An 18,046-nucleotide genomic window follows, 5' to 3' on the forward strand; every position below is an offset into this window, starting at 1 on the left:
AAGGAGTTGTTTACAACAGGCTTCCAGGTGATGTAGTAATTTTGCATTTTTCTAGTAAAAAAGCATGTGCTTCTCTAAAATAAGAAACAACTGTGTGTAGGGAAGCCAAAGAATTCCAGGTCCTTGTGCATCTTGAAGTGTTGGTGTTTCCATTTTTCAGTGGCTTAAATACATGAAAACACAGGTTGTGGAGGTTACTTCTGCTGAACAGCTGTAATGCCACTCTTTGTGCTGTCTGAGCATAACAAAGGTTCCTGCCTTTGTGGGAGATGTTAAATGTTTCAACATGATAACTAAACCTTAGATTGGCAGTATATTTTGATGTTCTAGTACCATAGTGATTGCTTTCGGGTGGAAGCTGGAGTTACAACCCAATTACACAGAGTCACTAAATTTAATAGATCTGCAGTGGCAAAGGGCTTGCTGCTGAAGGGATTGAAGAGTTAATGTGGCTGTAACAATTTGCATTGAGAATGGTGAAATTTTATAGGTCACTAGAGAACCTCTGAAGGGCAGAAGGCATGATGGGGGTGCCTGTTTCAAAATCCTGTGGTGTCTGTTGAGAAATACAAAGCTGTGGTGCCACGGCAGTGTGAGGGAGCAGGAGGCCTGCTGGCGTGTAGGGCACTGAGCAGCAGGACTCGACCCTTGGTGCTGCAAAAACTGGGTTCAAGCATGAGCTTTTTCCTTAATGCACAGCTGGAGCAGAAGGAATGAGAAAGAATGTGTAGGGCTGGGAAAAGGTAAGGGCCAGCCATGGAAGGAGAAATAACCCCAGATACCGAACTGAGGCAGCAGGGAAGATGCTTCGTCAGGCTCCAGGTGAGGTGTTTTCCATCTCCAGGCGAGTATCTCCATTTCCAGCAGCCAGACAAGCAACTCACCTTTGCTTTACCAGAGAGGTGGATATTTCGTGTTTTGTCTTGACACTGTTACAGACTCAGCTGTCTCCACTGGAGCAGGTCACTGATGTTCTTCAGCAGGAGCCACCCATTAATTGCAGATAACGGAACGTTTCAGCCATGCAGTCAGTGTGTTCCTGCATGGAGAGCTGGAGGTTTAGCTCAAGAGGATGAAGATAACTTAGCTTGTCTTGTGTCCTGGATCATTAAAGTGATGCTGCTGGAGTATAAAGTTAATCTAAGCTTTGAATTATGCAGAAGGACAGTAGTGGAAGTCTTCCAGAGGTCCAGGAGCTGGGGATTTTTCTCAGTCCATTGGGCACTGAGCATCATTTTCCATCCAGTGGAACAGCATCCCACCTGCACACTGAATGGTACATCAAAAATTGCTGCTGTAGTAATCAAAAATAGAAATAAGTACTGGATTTGTCATGTATATGTGACAGCCCTGAGGCTGTAACTCAGTAAATAACCCTTCTTTATGCATTTGGGGAAAAAATGAAACCAACCGGTGTGTGTCACAGTGCTGTTTGTTTGGGAGCTGGGGTGAGGAATGGAGACACGTGTGGGACTCCACAGCTCGTGAGGGCCATCGTCTTCTTGGAACTGAGACCAGTTGCCTGCTTCTCCAGCTGGTATGAGTGCCCTGAAGCATAGTCCTGCACAGGGCTTTGGATTGGATTTGTATGAAAATAGAAAAGTGCAGGAGATGAATGATACCTTGTCTAAATTAATTTGTGTAAGCTGATAACTTGGGACAGGAAGTTGTTTATGCTCAGTTGCATATATGGAAGCCCAAGCTTTAGGTCTGGTGTATGAAAGGGCATCATCTAGTTATTCCACCAAAAGATGCATGCTATTGAATTCCCCAAGTCCTAGGCAAATTATTTTAATTTTATAATTTTTATTGTTTTGAAAATCAAATGACCTGCCAGGGCCATGCAGCCAGTGTAAGATTATGTTTCTCATTGTGGTTTCAGTGTGGTGCTCACAGAAACTGAGTTAAGCCTCTGTTCTGCATTTACAGAATCCCAGAATGGTTTGGGTTGGGGGAGGCCTTAAAGACCGCCTCATTCCCATCTGTTGCCATGCATGGCAAAGTGTTCCTTCAAAGGGTTTTTTGGGAGTGCTCTTCCCATCCCTGCAAGAATGCGTTGCTCTCCAGTTCTGTTGCATCCACATTTCACCAGAAGGTCCTAAGCTGCTTACGTGGTTCTTAATGGCAGTAGTGACAATAAATAACACTTGAAATTTGATTTTTCCAAAAGCCCAGAGCAGCACAAAATAAACTGCAAGTTTTTATACAGTCAGGAAACTCTCAGAATAATCCAAATTTTTACCAAAGCTGTACCTGCTTCTGTTATATGAAGATTAGTTTTTTGGTCAGGGAACACAATCTCCTTGATACTGAGTGTCTCCTATCAAAGAATTTCTTTTAAGCCGTTTGTTTTAGCTTCAATTCTTTCTTCATCCTTTATATCATTTCAGAATTTTAAAGGCTTCACTGAGATTTCCTAGATATTTATTAGATGTAAGAAGAAATAATATTGCAGAAGGTGCAGTTTTCAGTCAAACCTTAGTTCAGTGCTGATGATTGCAAAAATTTCTGGGCTGGTTCTATTGGTGTGAGAATTTGGTGATAAAGGAGAGCCTGTGGGGTGTGTCAGCCCAAAAAGGTCTGGTACTGGTTAAATTCAGGTTTAAATGAAAATCTTGTTGTAACACAGAGCACAGATTGCTACTTAAAAAGGCATTTTTCATAACTTTTGAAGGCAAGATCAAATACAGTCAAGATGCTCCTGCTTTTAAATAGCATCTCATTTTGTTTGCTGATTGCGTTGGTGGATCTTTGTGGAAAGTTATGTACTGCAAAGCTCTGTCAGTATTCACAGTGTGCTTCTTCCAGATGGAAATATCCTTAACATGGGAAATAAGTAACTCAGCTAATGGGAATTGATTGACCAAATATTGTGCTGGGTAGACTGCAGCTTCCAAGAGCATTGCTGATTCCCATTTCCCTTGTGCCTGGCAGCTGCCTTGGTTTGTATCTCAGCTGCTGAAAGGGGTAATTTCTACGTGGCTAACTTAGCTGCTTATTCTGGAGTTATCATCCTGCGTTTTAGAGCAGTCCTGAGTGTCGCAGCAGTCAAATTCTGTTGGAATAAAACCGAATGGTTCAGCTGAGGTGTGTCCATTGCAGCTTGGCATGAGTCGTGGGCTTTCAGCAAACTTCATGAAACTTTAACAAACTGATGTTTCATTAAAGCTGCTGTCAGACTACATGAGGATATCACTGCAAAGAGTCATGTGTGTTATAACAAGCTGTAATTTTCTCCTTGTTGGAACCATTTGGGTTTCAGTGTTTTACGCTTGAGGGCTATGGGAGCAGACCAGTGTGAGGAACGGTGACCAGTTCTGTGTCAGTGTGAGTGAACAAAGCCTGCCTTGCTGGAGACTAACTTGGTTTGTTTTCTTGGTGTTTGGGAAAGCATAAACTCTAAACAAAACTCTTTCTGTAGCTGGAACACTTTGCAGGGCTGTTTCTGTGATGCCTTGTGGCGTGCTAAGGTGTGTGCTCAGTCTCCAGGTCTGTCGGGTAACTTACTGTAGTGAAAGCGGGACTTAATGAATCAATGTTGATTGCTTATCTTCATTAATCAAATTTGGTCTCATCTCATGTGCACAATGGGAATGGAGACAGCAGCAGTTATTTTTTCTTCTTCTTCCCATAGCCCAGGCTGACCATTCTCAGTTTCTCACTGGATCTTGCTAGGGCAGCCTGTCTTTCCCGGTCCTTTGGAGCAGTTAGGCGTCATGGTGTGAGACACTCAGAAGGGAGAACTGGAGGAACAAAACCCCTTTGGTTCCTTGCACCAAAGACTTCAGAAGATTTTTCTTCCCTCTACTTCCCCACCCTTTAGCCAAAATAACCCTCTCCCTGCCGGGCTAAGGTGTGGGCACTCAGCATGGGGACTGGCTGCTGCACCTTGGAGGCTTCCTTCAAATCAGCTTTTACAATGCCTGGCCTTTCCTGTGAAGTCTTGGCCTAGCTTTGGAGGTAACCAGCCAGTTTGTTACAGGACTCAGTTTTAGGCTGTGGAACATCCTTTTATGAAAAGGGTGAAAAAGTAGAACTAATGCAGTATCTGCTGTAGAACATGAAAACTTTTTTTAGTTTTGGCTTACACAACAAACAATACTAAAATTTCCTATTTCAAATTTTGATTTTGCCCCTCAGCTTGGTGTCTGGTCATGGTATTTAGGCAGGTGCATATAGCTGGAAACAGGTCACTGCTTGTGATTTAGTCATCAGGCCTTTGACTTGGTGCTACACTTCTTGAGTTACAATTACTTAGAAATACAAGAAGATACGAGAGGCTGAAGTGTTAGATGACTATTAAAAGTGCTGCAAAGCATACATGATTTGATTTAATGTAAAACCTCTTTCCTTCTCTCTGATTTGCTGGGTTGGCAGAAGTGCAAAGGCTGTAGCACAATAAGGCTTTTAAAGCAATTTTGCTTTGTTGTCTAGACAGAAGACAAATCTCTACTTTTTCTTTCTGAGTCTTCTTCCCTCTTCTGCTTCCCCTGTTTGTTTTTGGGCAGTCCCCTTTCCCACTGAGGAGCAGGCAAGCACGTAAGCAGAAAATCTCCTTGAGCACCGGCCCTGGGCTGTGCCTATAAATCCCGTTGATTCGAGGGGCGGTGTTTTGTTGTTCCGAGGCCATTTAGCTTTACTGCTGTGTTTTTATGATCCCAGGAGCTGGAGTGCAGCTTGATGAGCCCGTGACCAGCAGCAGGGGCTAGGAATGGATTCACCTCCCCATGTTGGCCACCTGCAGCAGCACTGTCTGTCTGAGGTGGTCCTGTGGGCTCGGAACGTGTTTCTGGAATGAGCTTAACCTGAGCCGGTTTAGGCGCCTGCTTAGGATGAGCTGAGGGACATCCTGGCTGTGCTGGTTTCTCTGAAGATTGGTTTAATCTAGATGAGTTTGTCCTTAAACCTAAATAAGTACATTATTCTAGATAAAACTTGCCATGTTTAGAAGAATAGAACGTCATTTCCAGCTAAAGGAAGTATTCCATTTTCTGCCCGTAATGAAAGGTTGTTTTTTCAGGTTCCTCAGGTTTTGCTGTTTGAATTTGAATATAGTAACATGTGCTTTTTACACTGCTGAGGAGAGCATCTGACTTGGTGCAAAACTGCGCATTAAAAATGGAGCTATTTGCCATTATGTTCAGTATTTCTGTAATTGTGCATCATTGTCTGATGAAATGTGATGGTTTTCTTTCAGGATTCCATATTTGGGAGTTGCTGTTTAACCATGTTTGCCAGTCTGGAATTACCTGAAATCCTGTTGCGCACCCCAAAATACTGAAGTCGTGACATTTGTTTTGGTAGGTAAAATAAGCATATGATGCATCTGAATATCTCTTGGTTTTTTTACATTCTCCCCCTGCCTGTCCCCACTGCTGTGTGTGTTTGCAGGGCTGGGCTGGCTCCAGAGCTGACTCCCCACTCGGCCATACAGGGTTAGGGGTATTTGCCATCAGGTTTTTGGCTGTTCCTCCCAAGGAGAACAGTTGAGATGCTTTAGTGGTGTCATTCATCTAACACCAACGTTGGAAGTTCAAAATTACTGGAACCCTGGCTAGGTTGTTTTAGAGGAAATTTTAGTGCATGTTTAAGTTTATCTTTAGGTATTCTTTCACATTGTAACAATGGTTCTTAGCCTTATTTAATTTCCTTGTGTTATACTGTTAAATGACACTTGCCTAGAATTTGTTTAAAAGTGTTGTTGGTTTGGTTTTTTGCTCAAAACCATGATGTTATTTTAATCTTTTTATCGTAGAATGGTTGTGGGTGTCTAGGTTTATTCATTGCTCAGGTTTAACAAGCTCCAAGATCGCTATGCTGGGCAACAAATGGAACAGCTGTAGGAGGATAATACACTGTTAACAAATCTCCAGTAGAGACAGTGTTGTGATCAGTGTCTCTGGGGTTTCCAGGTGTTACTGTTTAAATGAAGCCTGTGTGACTGTATAAGAGTGCATGTTACAGGTTCAAAGAAAGCCATCCTCTCACCAGTATTCTGGCAACACTGAACCTCCTCTGCCCCCATCAAGAAAATCTCTACATCTTTTTCTCATTGGCATCTAAAACAAAGGAAGCAGAAAACATTAAAGTGTGTTATCCAGGATATCCTTTTTCCTGATTTTTTTAATCTATTAAGTTGCTTGAAAACCATTTTTCAGTGACAGCAAAAGGAATTTCAATCCTTTAGAAATTATGTTGGTACAGGTATCCCAGACTTTCCCTCCTCACTCTGAATTCTGGTTTCCTCAAGGGATTTGACTGTAACCTCATTTCTTTCCCTTCCCTGTTGCAGCTTTAAATAATGGTCACTGTGAGGATGAGGACCCTGCTTAGTGCCAGCTAGTGCCATCTGCTAGTGAAGGGCATCAATCCATCCTTCCTTCTGCTCTCACCCTTTCCAATCTTTTGTGTAATTTGGAAGAGTGCTGAGATGTAGAGCAGGATTTTAGTACTTTTTATTTGTTTTGGGAGAGTGCATGTTCTGGTGTGACATCAGTTGTGAAAGTGTTTATTTTGAATACATTAAGAAGCTTGTAAATCAATAGACTATGGCAGAAAGCCTGGGACAGGTGGCCAGACAAGGCCTTGGTTTGGTTTGTGTGCTCTGTGTAGTGCAATAGATAGGAGAAAGCAAGGCAAGAGATTTCAAGTTCTATTTAAGAGACAAATTGACATAAGTTTGGATCAGTTAAGTGAACCTTGGGATAAGATTTCCTCATATCAGGAAAGATATCAGTTGGGGTTTTTTCCTTTGTGTTGTTTTTCACCCCAGAGGCCAGCACTTGCAGGTACTCCAGAGCCTGCTGGCTTTCCAGTGTTCAGCTGCTCCCCACTTAGTGACAACTGGCTCTTTGAGATTTTGCTCTAATCCCATCTCTCCCAGGGTCTGGATGGGATTTTCCAAGCCTTGCCCAGCCATGTGGTGCTGGATTTGTTGTGCAGGCTGCCTGTTGCTGTCAGGCTGCTGGTGGGGACAGCACAGGCCATGGCAAAATGCCTTGGGGCTCCTGGTGGTTGTGTGTGTGCCCCAGCTGTCCATCAGCCCAGGTCTCAGCTGTGGCATCCTCTATCTTGTGGGAATTCTTCCTCTGAAGAGTCTCTGTTTTGCACATTTTAGTGGGTCAGTTGTTTTATGCATATGGTGAGTGTGCCTGGGAGCTCCTGGCTCCAGCAGCCCAGGGTGTGCCCTGCATCCTTCGGGTTGGACACTCTGGTCTTCATGGGCCGTGCTCTTCCACCCCCTGTCCCCATACAACAGTGCAGGTGCATTTTGGCCATTTGTCTGTTATTTGGCTGTTTATCCCCACCTCTCTTACTTCAGTTAGGTGTACTAAGATGTACTAAGACCAACTTTATAATAAAGAGGCATAACACTGGTTTTGCTGCTGTAGCCAGTTCCAGGCCAGGTTTGAGGGTAAATGGTTGCCATGTGGTAGCACTGGACTTGTTCTGAGTTCCCAGAAACAACTGTAAAATGGGAAATACTAATTTGGAAACTCTAAAGGAGCAGGTGCAGGGACAGGAAGGAGGCCATGTGGGCTTTTTGAAGGCAGGATGATGGTCAGAGACCTTTTTGTGCTGCCAAGTGAGCATGGGTGCTTGAGTTCCTGAAGTGTGCTGCAGTTGTACGCATCAGCTCAGGTGTGGTTCTTACTCATCAGAGATCCTCCATAACCTGCTGGGAGTTCTGGTTTACATGGACTGTTGAATGACCAGTGTTTTACCTGGGTGTGCTTATGCTGAAGGCATTTTGTGTTTGTGTGGAAGAGTGTTGAGGGAAGGTACCTGCTGATTACGGTCAAGTGCTTGCTCAGGGTTTATGGAAGCCAGCCCTATAACCATGAGATTACAGAAGTTGTTAGGATGTTCTGCAGCTGGGATTCATTTGCTCTGACATGGATGGTGTGCTGTGCACTGCCTGAAGAAGAAAATCTTGCAAATGATCACTTTCTCATGTCATACTTGAGATAAATGATACCTGAATATAGGAATGGACTAAATTCTGTGTGTTTGAGAAGGAGAGAGTGCAGATGAATGTAGCAGAGATCCTTGAGGAGCATGATGTAAAGAAAAAATGCAATGGGAGCTGTAGCTATATATGCTCATCTGGGAGGTAAAATGTAAAGCTTGGTCTTGGTTTGTTTCCTTCCCTCACCATATCCCTGTGGTCCTGTGATTCTCCGAGTCAAGTGAAGCAAGGCCCATGGTCCTTTGGGATTTAGAAAACTCGATTTTTATAGCATTTACAAAGGGCCATAACTTCAACAAATCCTGTCAGATTTTAGCACACTGAGATGAGGTTGATGAAATTTGGTCTAAGCTGCAGCATTTTTATGAATTGCTTAAAAACCATGATTTAAGCAGTCTGGGGGTGTTCTGCTCTTTTACAGGGAAGATGGAGGCTTCAGACACTTCCATTCAAATAAAGACTTGAAATGTTTGTGTTCTTGTAGATAAATTCTTATTTCTTTGGTGTTAGGGATTGTCAGGTGTACTCATGTTTCTTGCTGGAGGTGCAACACCCCATCACCTCCAAGTAGTTGTACCTTTTCAACACGTAAGAGCCTATATTTTGAGCTGAGATTTCTCTCCCTAAGAAATTTACTCAAGACTTTCTGACAAATCATGTTCTATGTTATTTTCCTCAAAATATAGTGCTTATATTTCACAGGATGTTTGCCTCATTCCTCGCACAGAATGGCTGTGCTTGGTCATTAAAAAGGCCATTTGTGTAGGACTCCCAGCTCCTCCCTCCCTGGGGTCAGTGGATGTGGAATGAAAGATGTAGGAACACAGAAGGAGAAGGCCTGCTCTCCTGGTTGGTGTAAAGCCAGCTTGGGTAAGGAAGTTATCTGTCCAAGAAATTGTGTGAAAATCAGTTAAAACATCTTTTCACAGACTCCTATCAATTGTGATTCTCATTATCTGGGCACCTGACATGGCACTGAGGAGTTTGACTTAATGGAGGTGCCGAACACTCAGAGCAGTAATTTAGACACAGAGCTGAGCAGCAAGGAGTCTGGGAAAAAAAAGAAGATTTAATTGTCTCTGTGTTCACCTGGTAATGAATTTTTAAAATTTCTTTCTCTATTGCCCATCTTGAAAATTTCCATGGGAATAATAAGTATATGAAAGCACTGTGGAAACAGATCAGTGCCTGTGAAACATTAAACTTATTTTCTGATGCAGGGCTGCAGAAGAGCTTGTGAGACAAAATTAGCTCAGTTTTTAATCTGAGATTTGAGGATGAAGGCTGGTGCTGCAGGATGAGAGAGTAACTGCATGTAAAATAGGGGATTATTCCTTAGTGCTGTTGGATTGCCTGGTGTGGGGTAGGGTTGCAAGGAAGAAAAAACCTGTATTTTTGAAATATAGTGAGTATATGTGTAGAGGTCTGACCAAAAAGCTGAGGGGATTTTGTGGCTTCCAAGTCCCTGGTTTTTCCTTTGTGATATTGTCCCTTCAGCAGCATTATGTGAGTGTGCAAACAGTGCAGAGTTGAATCTGCACTTGTCTAACATTGTTAGATTTTTTTATTAGAAAAGGCTGTTTTCTGGCCAGTATCTGCAGCTCACCTTTAATCTCAAAGTTGTGTTTTTAATTTGTGTTGGGAACTTGAACCTCTGCCAAAACCCCAATCTGTATCCTGTTAAAGGGTCTGTTGTCCTGAGCTAAACCTTCTGGGTGGGTTGTGCCAAATACCCACAGCTTTGGAGTTATGAGGTCTTGACAGTCCTGGCTGGTGAATTGATTTGGTTTTGACAATGGTGGTCAGGAGCAGGTTCCTTTTTTTGGCTGTTTCTACAGATGGTTTGAATATTTTAGCAATACTTGCAAAGTGCTGAGTGTTAGAGCAGATGTCTCACCTGGAAAGGGTAGTGCCATTGCCCTTGTGATGGAGTGGGAAAATGTGTATCTTAACATTGGTGGTGACCACTGGAAGTTTTGGGATAATTTTATCATAGATTGTACTTCTGTAACAGCATAGATTAATGTCATAATGGCAAAATTCATTGCAAAGTTTAGACTTCTTATTAAGCAAAATCCATCAGGTGTGGGACTTGGCTTATTGAATTCATTGTTATCTGAGCACGATGTGGGGGCATGGTGAGAGTTGTGGGCTGTGACAGGGGAGCAGATTTCAGGTTGTTATGTGCCTAAGAAGCTGAAAACACCTAAATCTTTACAAACTTTAAGAAAGTTGGCACATTATGCCTGAGATTTCCCTGGGTGGGAGTAAAATATTTGTCAAATGCTACATTTCTCCTGGTAAACATGTGCTGTGGCTTTCTTAGTGCTTTGCACCTATTGCATCTGCAGTCTCTAAAAGTGAATTCTTCCTATCATTCTGTAATTCAGCTATTGCTGTGAGTAGTTTTACAGTCTCCCAACAGTCAGGCACTGCAACATTGGTACCAGATGCCTGCTTGTCCCCTCTACGATATGGAGATGAATAGAATTCATTTTCCTCTGATTTTTTATCCTCTACCTTCCTTTCTACCTGTCTGTCTTTTAGATCAACTGGAATACTTCTCAAGTCCCGTGCAGCAGGATTCTGTCAGGAAACCCCTTCTGTTTGTCCTAGTGGAGAAACAGCTCAGACACTGCCATGGCCACCATTTGCAGCCTCACACAGTTGGTCTCACAGAGCCCAACATTGGGTCACCAGGTAGGTTTTTCTGGCAATGACCAAATGTTCCACTGAAAGCAGCTGTTAATGTCCTTACACAATTATTATTATATGTATTATAATTCTTTTTTTCCCTTCCAAGCATCACCTTGACGTCTGACAGGCTCCCATTCTTGGAAACAATGGTTTTGGATGATCTACCTAACTTAAAAGATACATATGCCTCCTTGTACTCCTCAGCTATGGAAGACTTAGAGGTGGATTTTGATTCAGGACTGGAGGAAGATGAACTGAAACAGGAGGCTGCTCCTGGGGATTCCACAATCTTTGTAGCTTTTAAAGGAAATATAAGTGACAGAGACTTTGAACAGAAGCTGGATACCATACTGGAGAATGTGCCTGGCCTTTTACACATGGGTAATGCACCTTCTTGTCACTTTTCAGCTGTCCTTAAAAAGCTTATTTAGGTAGTCAGGGTACTTGCACAAAAAGTAGTTTATGTTGGGTTTGAGCTACTTAGTTTGTTATGATATTGGTTGGGGTTATTCTTAGTGAATTTGTGAGCTGTTCTTCTCAGAAATGTAGACTGCAAGTGTCTGCAGTGGGTTTGTTGTTTGAAACTGATTTATTTAGCAAGTTCCTTCATTTCTCTTCTGTTTCCACATTTTGCCTGGTTTTATTCTCTTTCATGTCCCTCTATTACACGACTGTGTTATATGAAAGTGAAACCAGGCTGGTTCACACAGGAGATGTGTTTTACTGTCCAAACCGTCCATTTTAAACTACTGCAGTTCATCTGAGAATGTGTTCACTCTCCAGTACCTGTGATATTACTGCCCTTTTCTGACCTACCCTACCTGATTGATTGGTTTGTGTTGGGGGTGGGGAGTGCCCTCATGTACCCCCGAATGCTCACCCAGCTCTGGGAGCAGCTCCATGGCACGTCACTGATAGCAGGCTTTTTGGGACATCTTTTGCCAGCATGTTTAGATCTGGAAAAAGACATTTGTTTCCTGTCTGAACTTCCTTGCAAAAGGTCTTAGGCTGATTATTGATGGCTGCTCAGTTAGGTAGCAGTGATTGTTTTCTTCAACAGTGTCAAACACCTTTTCAGAAAAATAACACATTACTCCTCAAGAACCAAACTGAATTTCTTTGTCACTTTATTCCTTTCTTTCAATTTTGTCCATGTAGTCAGCTGGCATCAGTTTGTTGGGTTCTTGCTGTTCTTGCTCAGGGAGATAAAAAAGCTGGGATAAGACAAAAATACTATGAAGAAATACTACAGTTTTGAGCTGTATCTCACAAACAGTTGGCAGTAGATGTAAACTAACAGATGGTTACTGGTGTGAAGGGATGTGTGTAATTCCACAGATGAATTGTGTAGTTTTTGACATCTATTCAGTCTGTTGCTGCACGTAGTCACCTTTGTTACACAGAGGCATCTGCATGCTGAGTCTGTTATAAATATTAATGCCAGGATTAATAAACATGATTCAGACCTTAGCTGAGAAAGCAAATTTTTAAAATCAATGTCAAGCTAATTTGAAAATTATCCATGTGAGAAGTTATTTAAACTGATTCAGAGCAAAATAGGATATCCTGAATGTGGAGTTAGTAAATAACGTGGGGTTATCTTGGCAGATGCAGTGTTTGAAAAATGAGAAACCTGGGTACAAATACATAGAAATACCAAAACTGATAATACAATTTTTCTGTGTTAAATATTGGAACATTAATAACAGAAAAAATGGGACTGTTCAAACCTCCACAAAAGGAGATTTTAAAACTCCTCCTGACATGTTCCCAGCCAAAAACAGGCTTATAGGTAGAACGAGGATGAATTTAATAATTCTGTTACTGTAGCAGCAAAAGGGTCTTGGTGAATTAGTGGTGAACAAGAGATTCCTAAATAGGAATGAGTGCTGGCATTCTTAACTAACATGTTTTTCAGACTCCAAAAGGTAGCAAATGTTGAGTAAATCTAAGGTTACAGTGGAGGAGCTGGCTGATGAAAATTTGGGTCAATGCTTTCTGTTTTGAGAGGAACTTTCTTTACAGGAAGATAGAAACTGGAAACTTATAAAGCTATATTGGGAGCTGTGTTTTTAACTATCCTTAACTGCATTTTGTAGCAATCATTTAGGTAGGTATCACTTTGGATAATGTATCCAGCATAACTGCCCAACCTTTTTGCTGTTACTTTGAAAACCACTGATCTATGTAGAAACACTCATGTGTAGAACAGGCTTTCAGAAAACGTGCAAGTAAGTATTTTGCATGACTTTGAGACATTTTTGGCAGTGGATATGAAATACCTACCCAGAAAACTAAATAATAAGGTAGAAATCAATGAAATACTGCTAGGACTCTGTTGGCACTGGCCTTGTAAAAAAAAAAAAAAAAAAAAAAAAAAAAGATGGTTTCACAAGCATTTTTAGAGCAAATATTTCAAGTGTTTCACTCCTGTAGTCAGTTTTTTCCCCTCATCCATCTGGTTCCCAAACAAATGTACTGTATCACAGGGCTGGAGTCCCTCTGCTCTGGAGCCAGGCAGGGAGAGCTGGGGGTGCTCACCTGGAGAAGAGGAGGCTGCAGGGAGAGCTCAGAGCCCCTTGCAGGGCCTAAAGGGGCTCCAGGAGAGCTGGAGAGGGACTGGGGACAAGGCCTGGAGGGACAGATCAAGGGGGAATGGCTTCCCACTGCCAGAGGGCAGGGATGGATGGGATATTGGGAAGGAATTGTTCCCTGGGAGGGTGGGGAGCCCCTGGCACAGAGTGCCCAGAGCAGCTGTGGCTGCCCCTGGATCCCTGGCAGTGTCCAAGGCCAGGCTGGACAGGGATTGGAGCACCCTGGTCTAGTGGAAGGTGTCCCTGCCCATGGCAGGGAGTGGAATGGATTGGGCTTTAAGGTCCCTTCCAACCCAAACCTAATACCTATAATTGTATGAAATCTGTTTTATTAGATATTTTCTTATCTTTCCAAAGTAGTTTATCCACAGAATATTTCAATTTTTGAGTAATACTATCAAGTGAGTGTGTCGTCTGTTGCATTGGTTATCATTGAGTAGTTTTTTTACTGCTAATTTTTTGGAAAATCCCTGATGTGGTTTGGCAGCATTGGTCACTGTACACCTGTGTGGGGAAAAATTTCCTGTACCTGAGACCAAGCACTGGCAATTTTCAAAGCCAAAAACTGTTTCATTTTTTTCAACTTTTTAACCAAGTTGTTTCATCAGACATGTTTAAAAACTGCCTTTGCACTGACTTTGGTTGTTTTTCTGTTAAGAATCCAACAAGTTAAAAGTGCAGAAGATAGAGCCTTGGAACAGTGTCCGTGTCACCTTCAACATCCCCCGGGAAGCAGCCGAGCGGCTGCGAATCCTGGCTCAGAACAACAACCAACAGCTCCGAGACCTGGGCATTCTCTCAGTTCAGATTGAAGGTATTTCACACCAAATCTGCTTCCAAAGCTCACATTTAAGTAGACTCAAAAAGCAGTTTTGTGTACTTGGTTAATGTTGCAAAGCTTCTAAGTTACTACTTTAGCTTTAGTGAAAAAGATAGCCCAGGACTTTTATTCTTTCAAGAATAAAATTTACTACAAATAAAAATGAAACCTGAAAATGCTCTGGGCATCAGGAACCCTCCTGGAAAATGTTTTCTGTGTGTTGACTTAGGAAAGGGTTGGCTCATTTTCTTTCCCTGTTGTTTCATATGAGGCTGTCTTTAAGACAAGTTTTCAGTGGATTTCACAGTTACACTATCCATTCTGGACAGCTGTCCAGGAGCACCCTCAGGATGAAACCAAGGGCAGGTAATGCTTGTCATGACATTTGGTTTTCTTAAAACTGAATCCAGAAGGATGGTGTGATGTGTAAGTGTCCTTCTAAAGTGCACAGTGGAGGTGGAGCCTCTTCTTCCTTCCTCGGCATTTCTTACATGTCCTTTTGCAAATGTCTGTGTTCTGCTTTTCTGTCTCTTCTGTTCACCCACCCTGTGCATTGCTTTAGGGGAAGGTGCTATCAACTTGGCCTTAGCCCAGAGCAGGAGCCACGATGTGCGGATCAACGGGCCCCTGGGAGCGAGCAGCGCCATGCGCATGGACACGGGGTTCCCCATGCAGGGGGGGCAAGGTAAATCCCCTCAGCTGCCTTTGTGCAGCTTCAGACACTCAGAAATCTGCTGCTGGACTAATGAAACTGCTGCTTACAGCAGCTATTGTTTGCAGAATTGTAATGGCCATTTAAATTAATGTCTGTTCTTGTTCTGTGCTGTCAAACCATGTTTGGTGTTATGTAAATAAATTGTTGGCTGCATTGTGTCCCACAAGCATTGGAGTGATTTTGGTGGGGCCAGTTTGTTTGTTTTCAGGTATTTTGAGGGTGTGGTGGTTTGGGGTTTTGTTGGTTAGTTGGTTGGTTCGGGGTTTTTTCACATAAAGCCTTTTAAAGCACATGAGTTGAGTATAGTGAATTCACTTTGAAATATGCACAAATTTTCACAGTGTTCTGTTTGGTTCCCTTTATGGAAATGTGCATAAGTCTCTATTCAGTGTACAATAAACTGACTTAGATTAAATCCGTTAGAACTATGGGAAGTACAGGACTGTCATTGTTACTCTCTCATTTTATTTTCTGATAAACTTCTGAGGTCTGATCATAAAGAAGGAATTTTTGTGGAGAGGTGTAGTTGATTAAACTGTATTTTAGAGCTTTGTATATGCATAAGGAATTTTCAGCTACAAAATTCAGATTTTACAAAGACTTTTTACAAAGAAAGCTACTATGTAATTTATTAAAATAGCTGACTCATAAGGCAAAATAACTAATATTTTAGTAAATAGGATTTAAAGCAATTAAAGCAGGAGCATTTTTGGTCAGTTTATCTAAGATGCATTTGTGGCTGTTGAGAAGGAATGGAAAGAACATTTCGCCTTTGTAAAAACCTAATTACACAGTAGTGAAATCTTTGTCCTTTAAAACATTTAAAGAAGGGCTCTGCTCTCCACTGTGCTGATCAGTGCCTTTATTTCCTCTCTGCAGGTCAACAACATAACAGCAGTATAACCAACAGGACAACAATAGCAATCATTTTAGAAAATAGCAGCCTGTGGAAGTAAAACATTGAATTTTTTTCTCTCTTGCAACACCTCAGTTACTTTCTAGTTTCAGGTCTTGCAAAAGCCTGAGTTCCATGTGCAGCTTTGATACAATCTTGTCACTTGGTGCTTTCAGTGGCAAGTCAGGCTCACATTAATTCATGAGTCAGTAGTGTTTCCTTTTATACTCTTTTTAAAAATTTAATGTTAAAGAAAGAGCTACAGCATGACCTGAACTTGTTTGATACCAGGGAGTCTGAGCTTTCAGACAGAGACGTGTGTCCTCAGGTTATTTTGGACAAACAATTCTTGAAGTCTAAAGAAATGTTTTACTGACAAATATAATTTTTTCTTTTTAAGGGAAAAAATTCTGAAATTCTTCTCTATGTAACTGCAAGACTTGATAATTTCTATTTTTATTTTTTAAGGTTTAATAAGAATGAGCAATGCTGCAGCTGTCATGATGTCCCAGGGTGGAAATGTGCCCTCCTCTATGGTGGCAAGTGGTGCTAGTGCTGAGCTGCAGCCACGAACACCTCGGCCTTCCTCACAGCCAGGTGGTAAAATTTAGTCATAGTACTGATCTGAAAATGTTCTTAAATGTTGATTCTTCAGCACACAGGCTCGAGTGTGTATTCCTGAGAGTACTCCAGAATTGTTCTGGAACATTTTCCCTGCCTTTCTGGGAGCTACTCTTCCTGTGAAAACTTGCCTTCCCCCTTAATCTGTTAAATTTTTTCAAATAATTTGGGTGCTTAATAAATCACCAGCTTACTTGGTATTTTGTTCAAATGTGTTGAGCAATGGCAGTGGTATTTTTGCAGTTGAACTGTTGTGACTGAGCTTTATGTTTAGCCAGAGGTAAGAGAAGGATTAGTTCAACGAGGCAGGAATATTTCTGGTGCTCTTTTTTCCCCTCTTTTCAGGAAGGGTGGATAGACTGGTAGTTTAAGGATCAGGGGTCTGGTAGGTGTGAATGTTTAGGGTTTATTCTTCACAGTCTCCCCAGGGAAGTGGTCATGGCACCAAGCCTGACAGAGTTCAGGGAGTGTCTGGATGACGCTCTTAGTCCTGTGGTTTAGTTTTAGATGGTCCTGCCAGGAGCAGGGATTTGGGCTCAATGGTCGTTCCAGCTGAGATACTGTGTGATTCTGCAGTTCTAAGTGTGTAGAGGGCTCACATCAGTCTGTAGCATTGTGGGGCTGTTGTGCTTTATTTTAGAGGATATAAATTGATAAGACCTGGCTTCTCTGGAACATGAAATTTTATGCAGAATAAGGAAATGCAAGCAAGCAATTTAGCCTTTCTTGTTTTGTGATGGGTTTTGTCTACAGTAGGTTACTTTTTTTTATTGTTTTTCTTTGCTATTTTAATAGATGCAATGGACCCACTCTTATCTGGGCTAAATATACAGCAGCAAAATCATCCATCTGGATCTTTAGCTCCCCAGCTCCATTCAATGCAGTCAGTTCCTGTAAACAGGCAGATGAACTCAGCCAACTTTCAGCAGCTACAGCAGCAGCAGTTGCAGAGTCGGCCTCCCCAGCCACATCAGCAGCCACAGCAGGGTATTCGACCTTCATTCACTTCACCAGCACAGGTTCCAGTTCCCCCTGGCTGGAACCACCTTCCTTCTGGAGCACTTCAGCCTCCTCCAACCCAGGGAGCGCTGGGTACACTGACAGTAAACCAGGGTTGGAAAAAGGCCCCGTTGCCTGGACAAATGCAGCAGCAGCTTCAAGCAAGACCATCTCTAGCTACAGTACAAACTCCTACTCATCCTCCACCTCCATATCCTTTTGGAAGCCAGCAAGCTTCCCAGGCTCACTCAAACTTTCCCCAGATGAGCAATCCTGGCCAGTTTACTGCTCCTCAAATGAAAAGCCTTCAGGGAGGGCCCTCACGGGTTCCTACACCACTACAACAACCCCACCTGACCAACAAGTCTCCTGCTTCCTCTCCCTCCTCCTTCCAGCAGGGCTCTCCTGCCTCATCTCCAACTGTTAACCAGACACAGCAGCAGCTGGGACCAAGGCCTCCCCAGAGTAGCACACTTCCCCAGGGATTCCAGCAGCCTGTCAGTTCTCCTAGTCGTAATCCTATGGTGCAACAGGGGAATGTACCCCCCAACTTCATGGTGATGCAGCAGCAAAACCAAGGTCCACAAGGTTTACACCCTGGTTTAGGAGGTAAGAAGTACTGAGATCTTCTTTTATTTAAAAAAACCCCAAACATAAAGTGGCAAGAACTAATGTTGCTGTTAGTTCTGAAAAGATCCTTTATGAGACAGAATCAACAAATAGATGGAGTATGAGG

The 18,046-nt window shown here is 42.5% G+C and overlaps 1 protein-coding gene across 1 annotated transcript in view; it reads left to right on the forward strand.

Moving 5' to 3' along the window:
* The first annotated feature begins 5,172 nt into the window (after positions 1-5,172).
* NCOA6 (nuclear receptor coactivator 6) overlaps positions 5,173-18,046 on the forward strand; it is a 37,499-nt gene continuing 24,625 nt past the window's right edge. Inside the window, exons 1-7 of the mRNA XM_042021658.1 lie at positions 5,173-5,300; positions 10,517-10,669; positions 10,773-11,047; positions 13,919-14,074; positions 14,643-14,765; positions 16,159-16,287; positions 17,107-17,919. Coding sequence (XP_041877592.1) covers positions 10,813-11,047; positions 13,919-14,074; positions 14,643-14,765; positions 16,159-16,287; positions 17,107-17,919 — 1,456 coding nt within the window. The 5' untranslated portion in view covers positions 5,173-5,300; positions 10,517-10,669; positions 10,773-10,812. The remainder of the gene's footprint in view (positions 5,301-10,516; positions 10,670-10,772; positions 11,048-13,918; positions 14,075-14,642; positions 14,766-16,158; positions 16,288-17,106; positions 17,920-18,046) is intronic.

This window comes from Corvus kubaryi, unplaced genomic scaffold, assembly GCF_017639235.1.
Source record: "Corvus kubaryi isolate FWS band 111438036 unplaced genomic scaffold, C.kubaryi_AGA036_p1.0 37157, whole genome shotgun sequence".
In the NCBI taxonomy this organism is placed as follows: domain Eukaryota; kingdom Metazoa; phylum Chordata; class Aves; order Passeriformes; family Corvidae; genus Corvus; species Corvus kubaryi.